This window comes from Corylus avellana, chromosome 8 (genome assembly GCF_965113065.1).
Source record: "Corylus avellana chromosome 8, dhCorAvel1.hap1.2, whole genome shotgun sequence".
In the NCBI taxonomy this organism is placed as follows: Eukaryota; Viridiplantae; Streptophyta; class Magnoliopsida; order Fagales; family Betulaceae; genus Corylus; species Corylus avellana.
This window is the reverse complement of record NC_142497.1, coordinates 17,430,054-17,444,839: the sequence shown is the minus strand read 5'-3', so window position 1 is coordinate 17,444,839 and position 14,786 is coordinate 17,430,054. Positions and strand designations below refer to the sequence as shown.

General features: G+C 33.7%; 3 protein-coding genes and 1 pseudogene across 6 annotated transcripts; 2 read left to right on the top strand and 2 right to left on the bottom strand.

Moving 5' to 3' along the window:
- Positions 1-114: 114 nt before the first annotated feature.
- LOC132164384 (hydroxyacyl-thioester dehydratase type-like protein) lies at positions 115-2,797 on the bottom strand. Of its 4 annotated transcripts, none has more exons than XM_059574890.2 (4): positions 2,700-2,797; positions 1,243-1,735; positions 556-671; positions 115-466 (listed from the first exon to the last, which is right to left on the bottom strand). In XM_059574890.2, exons 2-4 carry the CDS (start codon positions 1,507-1,509, stop codon positions 355-357), a joined length of 495 nt encoding a protein of 164 aa, XP_059430873.2. In that variant the 5' UTR covers positions 1,510-1,735; positions 2,700-2,797; the 3' UTR covers positions 115-354. The 4 variants fall into 4 exon arrangements, with proteins under 4 accessions (XP_059430873.2, XP_059430872.2, XP_059430875.2 ...); XM_059574889.2 differs by having other exon boundaries at positions 1,243-1,700; XM_059574892.2 differs by having other exon boundaries at positions 1,243-1,569.
- Positions 2,798-6,032: 3,235 nt separating this feature from the next.
- On the top strand, positions 6,033-6,500 carry LOC148584212 (self-incompatibility protein S1-like). Its single transcript, XM_088518799.1, has one exon. The coding sequence runs from the start codon at positions 6,033-6,035 to the stop codon at positions 6,498-6,500; it is 468 nt and encodes a 155-aa protein (XP_088374925.1).
- Positions 6,501-11,127: 4,627 nt separating this feature from the next.
- LOC132163021 (S-protein homolog 2-like) lies at positions 11,128-11,595 on the top strand. The gene has a single exon (XM_059573221.2). The coding sequence runs from the start codon at positions 11,128-11,130 to the stop codon at positions 11,593-11,595; it is 468 nt and encodes a 155-aa protein (XP_059429204.2).
- A 1,319-nt stretch (positions 11,596-12,914) lies between these two features.
- Positions 12,915-14,734, bottom strand: LOC132162738 (adenylate kinase isoenzyme 6 homolog; annotated as a pseudogene).
- Between the last annotated feature and the right edge of the window lie 52 nt (positions 14,735-14,786).

Sequence of the window (14,786 nt, the reverse complement as noted above, 5' to 3'; positions counted from 1 at the left end):
CATCATTTAAAATTTGTAAATGACGTGACAACATATTTACCATTAAAATTTGTAAATGACATGACAACATATTTACCATGTAGCATTATGCACAATACGTTCGATAAAACAAAATAAAATCTCAAACCGATTTGACTTGATTCTAATTTGCATGAAACCAATAGGCCAAGGGGTCAAAATCATGCTCAGGTTCAGATTTCAACAAGGCTCTTTGGAAGTACTACTTCCATCCAAAAACCTCTGTTCAATTTCTTTGGAACCCTCACAAGTAGAAAATTGATAAATACATGGAAGCTTAAGATGCTATGGTGCTAAGTATACCGCAGAAAGAATCAACACCTTTCAATCAGCTTCTTAGTCCAGATAAGACACTTGCTCCACAGCTAGAGAAGGTAAGATAGCCATCGCCTCTCCGTCAAGAACAAGAATCTCATCATTCCTGAAGCACTTTGTCTTCAATTTTACTCTGTATAATCAAACTTCAAATTAATCAAATGTGAAAAATCTCTCTTTAGTTTAACAGAGCAGGATAACTGCTTTGATGATGCAGCTTACATGTATCGTTTCTTGTTTTCTTTTATGCACATGGCTTGAACCTCACCAGTGACCTTGTCACCAATATAGACTGGCAACTTGAAATTCAAGTTTTGGTAAACATATACAGCTCCAGGCTGCAAATGAAGCATAACATTTCAAAACATTAGACCATCTTGGAGAGGATAAGTGTTGTGTGCTTTTTGGAACAAAAGGGACTAAACTTCTGCCCCATAAAAGAGAATTCTTTCAAAGTTGTCATCAAGTAAGCTTAAGAACTATTTCATTGAAAACGTCATAAGACAATCTTAAAATAATATCCAACATCTAATATAACAAGCCAAAATCATTTGGCCCAATATTTTTACTCCATTCATCCTGTTTGTTGCAAAAACACAAACATTGACTGCAGCTCAAATCATATCAGTACCTAAATACATTTTCCTCCTGCAAGAGAAGAATCTGAGCTCTCTACTATGTGGGGGTATTCATGAGACCCATGTGGAGTTCACATATATGGATGGTTCTGATCCTAGCACAATTTTTTTGCAGGGACAAAATAATGTAGGTGCTTTTTTCCTTGTTTTAGCTATATTTAAAATCAAACACTTCTTTTACTTGCTCTTCTTCCAACAATTGGATAATTAACTGCAACGATCTGAAAAAGAAACCTAAAACTAAAGAGATGGTAAAAAATTCGTGACTTACAAAATGGGAAGAAATGATCCGCGGAAATAGGGCAGCAACAAGCATCCCGTGAACAAGTCTACCTTCGAATCCAGCATTTCGAGCAAGCTCAGAATCAAAATGTAAAGGATTTGAGTCGTGAGTCACCTTGGAATATTCAAGGACATCTTCATTTGTAAAAACTCTTCTTTCCCTCAAGATATCTCCAGTTTTTAGAATGTTAAGTGCTGACGATGAAAAGCATCTCAAAGGGAGGACATTAACTGAAAGTAAACTCCTGATGAACATAGTTGTAGAAGCCTTGAAGAGGTGTTCCAGTATTGTCCCTCAGATTCAAATCCAAGCAGACTGCAGCTTAATATTCTCAGCAAAGCAGGCCCAAACAGGTAGTGTACACATTAAATGCCTTAACCAGTACAAGATTGCCCCTCCATAACAGTAAAAACAAAAGGCTAACAAATCTTTTCGAGTGTTTCCACCTATGACAATAAGATGTATGACCATCAATTACATTCTGAAAAGAACCAAAGAATTTAGTGAATGGTGTATCACTTCAAGCATAATATTTTGCTTTCAATTTTCGAAGTAGACACCCTGTTATCTGATATCGTGTCGTATCAACATCCTAAAAGCTTTAAAACTCTCGTTTGAAATGACTCAATCCAATCTACACCAAGAATCACAGTAAATAAGTTTTAGACTTGCTCAACGTTATAACCATTACATCTAGATGAATTTTTCTCAATCATTCAGCTCTATCTAAAACCACATCCTCTACAGTCATATCTTAGTCTGTTCTAAACACCTCAAAAACGACAGATTTTGATCTGGTTATTTAAAACCTTATAAATATCATGTATCAGATTATACTAGAGGGCAAAATTAAATTACATATAACACTTAGTTGAGCAGCAAAAGCACTATAACCTTCTGACCAAAAGTTGCACCATATAACCAGATTCATGCCCAGAAAAAAGAAAAAAGAAAAAAGAAAAAGGGGGTTGGGGGGGTGGGGGGGTGTGGGGGTGGGGGGCGGATCAATTATACAAAAACAGAAAGACCTCCCACATTTTTCTTTGATGAGTTATAAATATTAGTACTGATAAAGGAGCAGCCTCAGTAAATGCAGAAGAAAATACCCTAAATGCGATAACACTTGAATGACACAATAGAATGGGAATAGCTTTTGAAATATGGTTTTTACCCGTCTACCAAACGTCCCTTTCCAACAGGCTACCATTCAAGCTCTGCCCACGGCATCGCCCGTGAGACATCGAATAAAAGACAAGGTACCCCTATTGTTACCTGAATGACTACAAATATGACACAGAGGTTTGGTAAAATATGTAAAAGAATCAACGTTTAAGTACGTCTGATGAGCATTTTATCGAACATCTGAAGTGCAACCTATGAGTGTGCGATGATTACAGTAATAGGAGTTGGAGAGGAGAGTTTGAAACATCTCAAGCGTTAGTTACCTGAATCCCGAAAGGCTTTGTTCTTTCACGCGTATTGTTCTTTTTAGCTGGTGTGGCCCTTTGTCTCTTTTGCGTTTAGATTCAAACCCCTGCTGCTATTTTCACTCTGTTATTTATGCATCCACTTCTTATCATTTTTTATTTAAAAAAAAAAAAAAATCCTTTTTAAAGCTTGAAATTGAAGCTTTTTCTAAAAAATTCTTTCATGCTTTTTCGATAGGTAAAAGCTATATTTCCTAACACGATTCTAAACTGGCTCTAAAAATATAAATCATTTTATAGGAGTAATATTATTTTTCACAGTTCACACTCATTTTACATCGACTTACCCAACGTATTTTAAGTAACTTTCCATATTAGCTACTTAAAACACGTAATATCAGTTAGTAAGTACGATAAATGGGTGTGAAGATTAGCATTATTTTTTTTATAATAGCATATACTTTATACTTCTTAAAGTGTCATGTGTATGACTCGATTATTACGAAAAGTTTTTTTTTTTTTTTTTTTAAAAAAAAATAGAAGTAATACTAAATACTACACTCTTGTTTCATTGGGTTGATGTGATAATGCCCATCAGTCCTTGTTAAAATAAAAAATAAAAAATAAAAATCAAGGATGTGTTGTAATATTTAACATTACTCAAAGTATGGTGATTTTTCTAAAGAATAATGCTACAAACCAAAATTTTTATTTGACGAGTATCCCATAATGTTCATGTGATAGCTCCAACCAACCGTTGAATCAATTATTGTTAAAAAAATAAAAATAAATAAGGGTTAGTCGGGATTGACACGTCTAGAATGTGTGATAGTTATGAGATAAAAATATGATTTCTACCATTACTCTTTTCTAAAGCTATAAATTATTTTGAATGAGAGGTAGAATTTGTTTGACCTTACGACTTTTCCGCGCAAACTGTTCTTCTTGAGAGTGCATTTAAAAAAATGACAATTTGAAAAATGAAAAAAATAAAAAATAGTCCATGTTTTCGAATGGCAGGCGAATAGATGTGATTTTAAAAAAGCATAATTTCAAGGCCAGACCTTGATTTTAAAGGCCGAACTACGGTTTTACCAAATGCATAAGAGCATTTTCATTAACTGGAATATTGATTTTTTTTTTTTTTTTTTTTTTTTTTTTTTTTCTAAAAACCACTCTTATTCTTTTAAAAGTAAGTTAATGTAAAAATTAAAGTGACTTCTATAATCAATCACAAGACTAATAGTAATTTTAGAAATTATTTCATTATTGAAGTGACACAAAATGGACACATGAATTATTTTTAGCATTACTCCTAAAATAAGAGTTTTCTGTTTACAAAATAGACATACATCCTAAAATAAGAAAACATCGTTTGGACTCGGACCAAGAAAAAGGCAAAATTTGTTTCCCAAAGATGCTAAATTAGCTGCATGGTAGTGCCGAAAGGAAAGAAAGACTAAAAAAACAAAAAGCATCCTTAAAATAGGAAAACAACCTTGAACACCACAACTAAATGATGGAACCAAATTCCCAACCTCCACCTGAAAAAAGGAAAAAACCCAACAAGAATTACTCGAGTCCAGATAAGAAAATTCAAACTATAGAGAAGGAATTCAACAAACATACATTCTACTATGAATATGATTCTCCCTCGTCTTTCTTTTTTCCTCTGGCCTTTGGAATAATAATTGTTAACCATTATCGAAAGGTTTCCATAACTGAAATATGATGAAATAGAGAGCATCTTGTTCCTTCGTACGTAACTGATGCTGAGAAAGAGGAAAATATAAAAACTATAGCTAAGATAATTAATTGTGTAATGAAATCATATCTTCATAAGCTGTCCGCATCACACCGTATGAGCAAATCATGTCTAGATTCAAAGAAAGGAAACGTTAAATCTCAATCCAATCAAAGGAAACGTTCACACTCAATGCAAAGAAAGGAAACGTTATTTATTTATTGTTATTTTCCTCTTTAATGTAATAGTTATAATTCACTTATGAGAAAGCCTTGAACCTTTTATTAGGACCATCCTGATAACACCCATTTTACAGTTCTTAATTAATCACTAATCGACACATAAGCAAAAATATTAAAAGTACACAAAAATAACTTGGACTATAATACACTAGATTTTAAGATGATAAAATCCTTAAAGGGTTAACCTTCTACCTCTAGGTTTTAATTTTAAATCTAAAAAAGAGTTTTGAGGCATTAAAAATGAGTTTTGAGGCATTAAAAATGAGTTTTAGGGCATTTGAAACAGGTTTTGAGGCATCCAAAGAGTCACGACATCGCCGGGATCCAGGCTACCGAAGCACTGCCAGAGACCTGTCATGGGTTTGTAGATCCACTGCTGGGTCGCCGGCCCTACCCAGCATGGGTCAGGCCGGCGACCCACGCTGGGTCACCAGCTTGACCTAGCGTGGGTCTAGCCGGCGACCCAGCGTGGATCACGGCCTACCCCACACTGGGTCAGGCCGGCGACCCAACGGGTCTATGGTGGTGCTTCAGCGGCCTGGATTCCGGCAGTGCCTCGCCGGCTACGTGTTTTTTTTTTTTTCTTTGATTTGGTGTAGTTGTTCTCACTTTCATTTTTTACATTTTTATCAAATTGATGATGTGTCACACGATAATTAGATGCTATAAAAAAGGTGTTTTAAGGATGGACCTGATAGTAGAGGCTCTCCTCACTTATTCTTGCTTTTATATTTAATGTATATTTTGTGTATATAAGGGTCTCGTGCATCTGTAGCAATACAAACATAAATACATCTTGCAATATAGAATTTTATCTATAATTACCTAATTTCATCCTCCAAAGGTGACAAGCTTTCCTGCTCCACTGTTTTTTAGTACCGGTATACATATATATCAAAATTCTTTTCTATTTTTCCTTTATTTATTTATTTATTTATTTTTAGCCCTTTTTAATTTTTTTGTTTGGTTTGAAAAAAGGATAAATTTTTTCTTGAAATCGGTCTGAAGAAAATATCTTCAAACCCATTTAAAATAATGGTGAGTGTTTATAAACATTTAAAAGACACATTATATTCTTAACTTCATAGTTTACTAACTTAGACTAAATTTAATATATCTTTTAAATATTTATAGACATTTGACTTTAAATGTAATGAAAAATATTTCCTCCGGGGTCCGAGAAAATTCATGTCCTCGAAATATTGTTTGTTAATTTTATTTACCTTAAAACAGAAAACAAAAACAAAAACTTGCCTATCTTCCCGCTCATCTCCTCATTGAATTTGACCGGTTCCTGCATCCAATGGGAAGCTAGGTGATGATATCACGGCCGTCCGGCAGCAGAAACATAGGAATTTACAAAAGATGAGTCGGTTCACGAAGCTGAACTATATTCTTTTGTTGTTTCTCATCACGGTGGCTACGCCGGCCTCCGGCGGATTTTACATCGGCAGAAGATATCTACACATTCGAAATGACTTGGAAAATCGTGCGAGGCTGAGGATCCACTGCTGGTCCAAAAACAACGACGACGTGTGCAAAACGACATTGAATCCGAACCAGGAGACAAGCTGGAGCTTCATCGACAACTACTTCGGAGGCACGAGATTTGTGTGCGACATGGAGTTTCTGCTGGAAGGCGGGTTGAGGAGTGGTCGTTTTTTGGTGTACGACAATAAGCAGAGGCTCAGAATGCGGGCGTGCTACAAACGATGTAAATGGTCGGTGGGGAGATATGGGTTGTATGCATATGATGAGAAGGACAAGAGGTGGGACTATGAGACTCCATGGCCAAGCAGAAATAGCTTCCGACCTTCCATTCTTCTGGAATGAAAGGGTTAAAAATAGCCATGAACCAATAAATTAATTATGTGATCAACTTGTGTAAAGGAAGGAATTATGTGATCAAATTCTTCCTGTTGTTGGGCTTACTGTAATTAATTTTGTGATTTTGCAGCAGATGTGAGCATTGCTTGCGGAAAGCATATGTTCATGTCCATTATAGTTGGTTGTGTAATGCTGCCATACAACTTAAGATTTGGCGGTTAAAATAAAATCAACCTTTTGGATTAACACTTGTAATAAAAAAAACTAAAAACAAATTAATTATAAATTTTTATTGTTACATCGTATAGCAGTCTACTAAATAACATTACTCTGATCGAGATTCAATGCAATTACTAATTTGACTAGTATTGACTCACGGTCATAAATACATCATTGGTATCAATATATCTTACCATCAACGTATCAGAGAAACTTGAAAGCTAAATGATATAGATAAAGATTTATCAAGTCATTTTAAAATATTCATGCTAATCTAGCATGTCATAGCTAACATAAATACTAGATACTATTCTTTTTTAAAATAGATGAATCAATAGAGGGCCATCAGATATAAAATTCATGTAATTATAAAATTCTATGAGCTTTAATTCAATCAAGGAGCACCTTCATCACTTGATTTTTTTTTTTTTTTTTTTTTTTCAAATTGTATATCATGTCTTAAAAAAATTAGGGGTGCAAAGGCGGGCGGTTAAAAACCGCCCGCTAACCGCTAACCGCCTAACCGCTAACCGTTAACCGCTCTAACCGCTCTAACCGTATTAACCGCTAACCGCCTAACCGCTATAACCGCCTAGCGGTTAGCGGTTATTGGGTTTACTAACCGTAACCGCTAACCGCCTTTTTATATAATATATTTTTATAATTTTTTATAATTATAATTATAAAAATATTTATACATATAACATAATCACTTGATCATTAAATCACAATTTTTTTTAAAAATAATTAAATCACAATTTGAGTATTAATATATTATCACTATAATTTATATGATTATATCACATGAGATTGATCATTAAATCATTTGATTCATATATAATATGACATAACTCATAAGTATACCAATTCATACTAATACAACAATTAAATATCTAGAGACTTATTTCCAATGTATGTTATAAACTTATAAGTCTATATATGTTATAAGTCTATATAAGTCTACATATGCATATGAATAATATAAATGTATAATATCAATACTTAATCATATGATTCAATGACAATTCAAATACTTTATTCAAGACTTCAAGTGAATCATATTATTAATGTACAATGATGATATGATTCGTATAATATCAAATTAAGTAATTGACATTAGATTAAACAATGACCAATGTGTTACTTATAAACACAATTTAAGTATTAATGTATTATCATTATAATTTTAGTAATTTATATATTATCGCTGTAATTGATATGATTATATCACATGATGACTTGATCATTAAATCATATGATTATATAATAATAAATAATACATATATAATATGACATAAGTCATAAGTCATAAGTCATAAGTCATAAGTCTACAAGTTAATCATATGATTCATGTACAATGATAATCACAATTGATTCAATTGAATTAAACAACATATTATTTATTCATAGATGTGACTCAACCTTCAAGTTCAAGTGCTGCTTCATCTTTTGCCTAGAGGTTTGTTAGTAACAAAGGTTATTATTTTTTGAATTGTCATAGTATTTTAATTACAATACAATTATATTAAGCACGTTTTGATATGTGTACATGCTTGTGCCTTAATATTATTATGTTTAATATTACAACTTTTCTTCTTTTGATGTCCACAAGATTTGCTAGAGGATCAAATGAGAGGATTGATGAAGTTTTAATGTTTTATTTGTATTGTTTAATGTTTTATTTGAACTTATTTTATATGCTTTGTGTTAAACTTTTTTTTATATATATTTTTTTTATATGTTGTGACAGTTGTCTGAATTCTGAACTTTTTTTCGTATGTTGTGTTGAATTTTTTTTTTTTTTTTTTTTTTTTTTTTTTTTTTTAAAAAAAAAAAGTTAACTGGTTATGATTTAATATTTAAGGAATTTTTTTTAAAGTACAAGTAAATGTAAATTTTGGGTCAAATATTTTTGATTTTTCAATATGGGCTCTTTTTATAGCAATTGGGCCCAAGAAGATATTAAAAATACAAGAAAAAAAAATGAGGGTAAAAAAAAGCCCAAAAAAATAAGCCCAAAAAGCCCTAAAGAAAGCCCAAAAAGCCCAAAAAAAGCCAAATTTTAAAAAAGCGGTTAGCGGGCGGTTATCTATTTCGCTAACCGCTAACCGCTAACCGCCTAGCGGTTAGCGGTTGCGGTTAGTGAAATTTACTAACCGCTAAGGCGGTTACAGTTAGTGGTTATTGCCACTAACCGCTAACCGTGCATATAAATCAGAGTTTAATAACTCACAGCGGAGCCAACGGTTTTACTCAAGATCCTCCAAAATAGATTGTCGCCATCACACACCAACTAGGTGTCATGAGAACCGATTGACTTATTATGCACACCACATCTCTTCCTTCTACTATGTGCTTAGCTGCAAGAATATTTAGCAAAGTTGTATTCTTTGCACACAATTAACAATAACTATGTAGTTTCTCCATCACAACATGAGTAACTACTCACTTTTGTTATTATTAATCGACAAAAATATTATCCAACAAACTCAGCATATCACAATAGAAATTGCTAACGTCTAAAAATTCACAAAAGCTTAACTTTTTTTGTTGCAAGATTCTTAACTCAACAATAAAAAATTATTTGACAAATAAATTAAATTAACACAATTTGAGGTCAAATAATCAAATACTCTTCTATTCAAAATATTTTCACTTCCAATATGTACACATGAAATTAAGCTCTTCTTTTGATAAACGAATCAATTATCAGATTTTTTTTTTTTTCCCCAACAAAATATTTCCACTGAAGAATTGATTTTATCTTTCTCGTATGCGAATTCCATACCACAAACTCTTATAATATTTGACTTCTCATAAGTTTAAATACTCTTGTTATAATTTTAATAAAAATATTTGTACAACCATCGAATCAACCATTAAGAATGGTTAGAAATAATTTTGAATGGTGCACAAAATTCTTATTGAAATAAAATAATACAAATCTGAAAATTAACAATAAAATAAATACATTACAATAGATGAAAAATAAAGTATGAAAAAAATCTCACAATGATATAGAATTATGCAAGAGCTTTGTCCTTAAAGGTTGATTCGTGCCTCCCGGGGTATATTACTCGGTGCGATCGGATTCTTTGACATGCAATTTGCAACCTCCCAAAATTAGACTATAGCATTTAATTTCATTAAGGACGTATTTCTAATAACAAAGTCCAATAGAACAACCCTTTGATCATCTTGATAAAGGACCTGACCACGCAGAGAAAACAAAAGTAATAGAAAACAATAGGTGAGACATTGACACTTATTTTGAGTTTAAGAAAAATAGAGTTATTGTTGTAGGCCAAGGAAGTGGCCTTTTAAAACTCTTGTGTGAACTCAAAATATAAACACAAGTGAGCTGGTGGTTTTTAAATTGCCATGGGGAAAAAAAATTTATGACCAAACGGTCATATGATGTGAAAACCATAAAACTTATTAAAGGACAAAAATCTTTAGGCCTTGTTAATGTCAAAAGGTCGAAAACGTTTTTTCAAGCAACGGTAAAATTATAATTAGCTGGGATAGAGATCCCTAATTTTTTTAAAAAAAAATTGAAATTTTTAAATTCATAAATCTTAGTTGTTCACCTCATCTAAGTCTCTAAAGTAAGCAATGTTTTAACATTTAATGAGAAAATATGGCTTATTAAATTTCTTGAGGTAGCTTCTTCATTAAATTTCTTCATGACTTATTTTAAACATTTAAATGAAATGAATGGCTGAGATTTATAAGAATCTCAAATTTAAAGAGATGTTTTGGGGTCTGAATCTCAACTTTAATGTGTCTTTTAAATATTTACACACCGGCAGGCCTAGGTTGGCCGAAGCCACCCCATGGCCCCTGGGGGTGGTCCGGTCACCTCCAAGTGCCAAACAATTTTTTTCTTTTTTAGTTTGGGTTTAGGGGGTGGCCGGACCACCCCCAGCTAAAATGGGGTGGTCCGGCCACCTCTATGGCCAAGACAGGCCACCCCTTTTTTTATTAATTTTTTTTTTAAAAAAAAAATTAATCTAAAATATATTTATTATTATTATTATTATTATTTTATTTTATTTTTTTGTAGTGGGACATGTGTTCTATTTTTAACTCTAGGATTTCTAAGAAAAAATCTCAGCCATGAACTGAATATTCTCCGGCGAGGATCCTATTCCGAAGCTTATATGACAAACTAATAAATACATATATTTAAAGCATATGAACAAGTCTCTTCGTCAACGTATAAGACAGCCAAACGGTAAAAAGATTTAAGAGCTTGTAAATAAGAATTTAATTATTTAAACGGTTAAAAAGAAATCAATGCTTGTGCGAAGTTTTAATGATCAAATAAATGAAAATTAATGTTTGTAACACCTCTAATATTACAAATTTACAACAGATATCACGGCCGCAGAAACAAAGGAATTTACAAAAGATGAGTCGGTTCACGAAGCTGAACTATATTCTTTTGTTCTTTCTCATCACGGTGGCTAAGCCGGCATCCGGCGGATTTTACATCGGCAGAAGATATGTACACATTCGAAACGACTTGGAAAACCGTGCAAGGCTGAGGATCCACTGCTGGTCCAAAAACGACGACGTGTTTCAAACGACTTTGGATCCGAACCAGGAGACAAGCTGGAGCTTCATCGACAACTACTTCGGAGGCACGAGATTTGTGTGCGACATGGAGTTTCTGCTGGAAGGCCGGATGAGGAGTGGTCGTTTTTTGGTGTACGACAATAAGAAGAGGTTCAGAAAGCGGGAGTGCTACAAACGGTGTAAATGGTCGGTAAGGAGATATGGGTTGTATGCATATGATGAGAAGGACAAGAGGTGGGACTATGAGACTCCATGGCCAACCAGAAATAGCTTCCGATCTTCCATTGATCTTCCGGAATGAATGATTAAAAATAGCCATGACTGGAATAAATTATTATGTGATCAACTTGTGGACAAATCTGTGTTGCTAGCTCTGTATCAAGGCAGGAATTATGTGATCAAATTCTTCCTGCTGTTAAGCTTACTGTAATTTTGTGAGTAAATGCTTGGGAAAGCATGTTCAAGTCTAGTTGGTTATGTAATGCTGCCATACAACTTAAGATTTGGCAGTTAAAATAAAATTAGCGCTTGTAATAAGAAAAAAAAAAAGAAATTATTTATAAATTTTCATTGTTACGTCTACTAAATAGTATTACTAATTTGATTGATTACATTGCATGTATGAAAGTAAGCTTAGCAGATAAAGAATAAGCCGAACAAATTTGACACTTTGGCTCGTTAGTTTCCGCGTAAAATATTTTTGTCAAAATGAAAACATTTTTCAAGAAAGAGTTATGTTCCGCTAATTTGTTTACAACTTTAAAAATGGTTGGAAAAATATATTCTAGCGTTTGGCCCTTATGAAAAATTGCCAAATATTTCTTATTTTTTCAAATAATTTGTGGAGTTGCAAAGAAGAGAGACGGTGAAAATGAGATGCAGAGAAAGACAGTCTTTGAGAATAGAAAGCTTACCGGAATGAAATTGAGATTAATGCAATTGCATGTCATATTGCTTACAATTTAGGCACAATTGTTAAAGGATCCATGTAATGCCCACTTACTCAAACAAGAACACTTACTCAAACAAGTATTCGGACATCCCAAGTTGTGCTTGGACAAGTAGGCCTATAAGGGGCCCTTTCACAATTGTCTGTCCAAGCGTGTAAAAGAGTGGCACAAAATGATTTACTCATAATTAAGAATCATAAACTATTTTACTACCGTATAAATGTTATTTTCTTTGGTCAACTAAAACATATTCGAGATGAGCAATGTTTTACATCGCACCAACCACTCAAAAATAGAAATAACCTTTTTCAAAAAATATTTTACGCTGAAACATCTATGATACACAATCTAACAAGCTGTTACTATAAATAAAACAAGGGATAAAGAATATAAAATCTAAATTCTATACATACAGCTCCCCCTAACATTTTTTTTTTCCACCGGCCAGCTATCTCATGTACAAGAGAATGAACTATCCTGTAAGTTAATCTTCATGGAAAGAGGAGAAACCAACTCATTATTCACTACAATGAAATAAAAAACTCTAAAACATTTAGCATAGGAAAGAAAAATCCTTATACGTACAGAAACCTACTCAAGCAAGGACTAGTGCCCTTAAATACGACAATTACATGGTAAAGGAACACAAGACAGAGAGGAGATGCTCTGATTAGAAAGCAGGGTGCCAACTCCTCACCCATTCTGTTAAACTCTCAACATTTCTGGTAATGTCTTCAATGGTATCGCTCTTCAATGCCACCACAATGTCCTCTGGATAGCTTTCTTCTGCCTCCTGAAGCAGAACTTGAAAGATTTCACACTCAATATTGTTTGTAAGCTTCGACCCTGTGTAACCGCTGTCACATAAATGGTTTTTGAAGGTCAAGGGACCAAACAACACAAACACAAAGATCTAGTGACAAGGAAAAAAGTAAAGATGGCGCTACCTCCTACTCAAGCGATCATACAACACCGAGTTGTCAGTTTGAAGCAAAACAACTCGATCAAACCATCGCTTGGGAAAGAAATCACAACCATGGTAGTCCACTATGTTCCCTCCTCCTTCCATCAAATCCTCAACTCAAGCTTATCACAAACCTGCAAAATCAGCACTCTGTAATTGGACATCTCACCAATACAATGCACATATCATATACATTATGATTTTTTTCCTTGAAATCACACACATAAAGGATAGTCAGCCAAACCTCAAACTCCACCCCTTATTTTTGGGGAAGATATGCACCATTTGGTCCAGAAGACCATTGGCTAATCATACATTATGAGTTGTCAATTACATATTCCTGTTTCATTCAAAGAACCCATGGAGACTCACATAATGATGTCCATTCTTCATAACGATAATGGCTGGAGAGATTTTAATGCACTCCTTGCCAATTTATGGTTTTGAAGAATAGAAGTTATTTTTTTATACTTTGTATCTTTGAACAGTAACTCTCGTTACTCGTTTAGTGATTAGTTATCATAATTTACTTGTTATCTTTTCTCCTTCTAGTAAGTTATTTTCTCATGTATACATGCATTCTGCGTAGCTACGACGCCTTACACTTTTATTGATATCTTCAATTACTTATAAAAAAAATAAAATAAAATCCCTCCAACCAGTACAACAGCATAAACCATGCAGAAGGTAAATTCAAACATTTACGGAAGGATGACAAAAGCAAATGTATTACTTCATTTCATTTAAATGAAATCCATGCTCTCTGTACTATTACAAAACAAGATATAGAATTTCTAGATGTTCCATTTGATTAAATCATCAAGCACATGAACATATACCTCCATCAAACGAACAGCAATGTCAGTGTAGTTCCAAAAATTTCACAAAGATTAGTTGTTTTTACCCACAACATGTTAACCAAACAACCTTAACATACAAAACCCACCAATTTCTTGACTCACCAAGACATTCTGAATAAGGTGGTCGCAAACTATGCTTCTTAAGTACCTCCAACTCGAACCCAACAATTCATTTTAATTTTATAATTCATTACAAATAAAACCCAAACCTATCTTATTAATGCATTTATTCCACGACCATTTCTTCAACTACAGTATCAAACCCCCAACATTGAAATTTCTTTTCTTTTTATTTTTTCGATTCAATAAGAAAAATGAACTGCCATTCATGTATCTACATACTTATATATATGTATGACAACATATGAACATAAAGAACAGAATTTAAACGTAGCGAATACTGAAAAAGTATAATTGAATAGAAAGAGGGATGGGTTTGTGGGGAAGTACGAGGTCTTCAATTCGTTGATGAGGTAGGACTCGAATTCGCTATCCCAGCCATCAAGCAGGTTCTTCTCCCACACCAAATCTCCGATGCATATGTGGCGGAGCTGGGTGGCCTCTCCCAGAGCAGACGACGTCTTTGTCTTGCCCGTCCCGGGTGTTCCGGCCTGTCACCAGTATGTTCGGCTGCCTTCTACCTCTTATGCTACCGTTTTGCGCCATGGAACCCTTCTTCTTCTTCTTCTTCTTCTCCTCCTCATCCTATGTCTGATGG

Excerpts from the sequence above, each read along its gene's own strand:
- LOC132164384 (XM_059574890.2), bottom strand. The coding sequence starts at position 1,509 with ATGTTCATCAGGAGTTTACTTTCAGTTAATGTCCTCCCTTTGAGATGC. Across the intron at positions 672-1,242 it reads GGATCATTTCTTCCCATTTT|CCTGGAGCTGTATATGTTTA; the intron begins GTAAGTCACGAA and ends CTTCATTTGCAG. Across the intron at positions 467-555 it reads GAAAACAAGAAACGATACAT|AGTAAAATTGAAGACAAAGT; the intron begins GTAAGCTGCATC and ends TTGATTATACAG.
- LOC148584212 (XM_088518799.1), top strand. The coding sequence starts at position 6,033 with ATGAGTCGGTTCACGAAGCTGAACTATATTCTTTTGTTGTTTCTCATC.
- LOC132163021 (XM_059573221.2), top strand. The coding sequence starts at position 11,128 with ATGAGTCGGTTCACGAAGCTGAACTATATTCTTTTGTTCTTTCTCATC.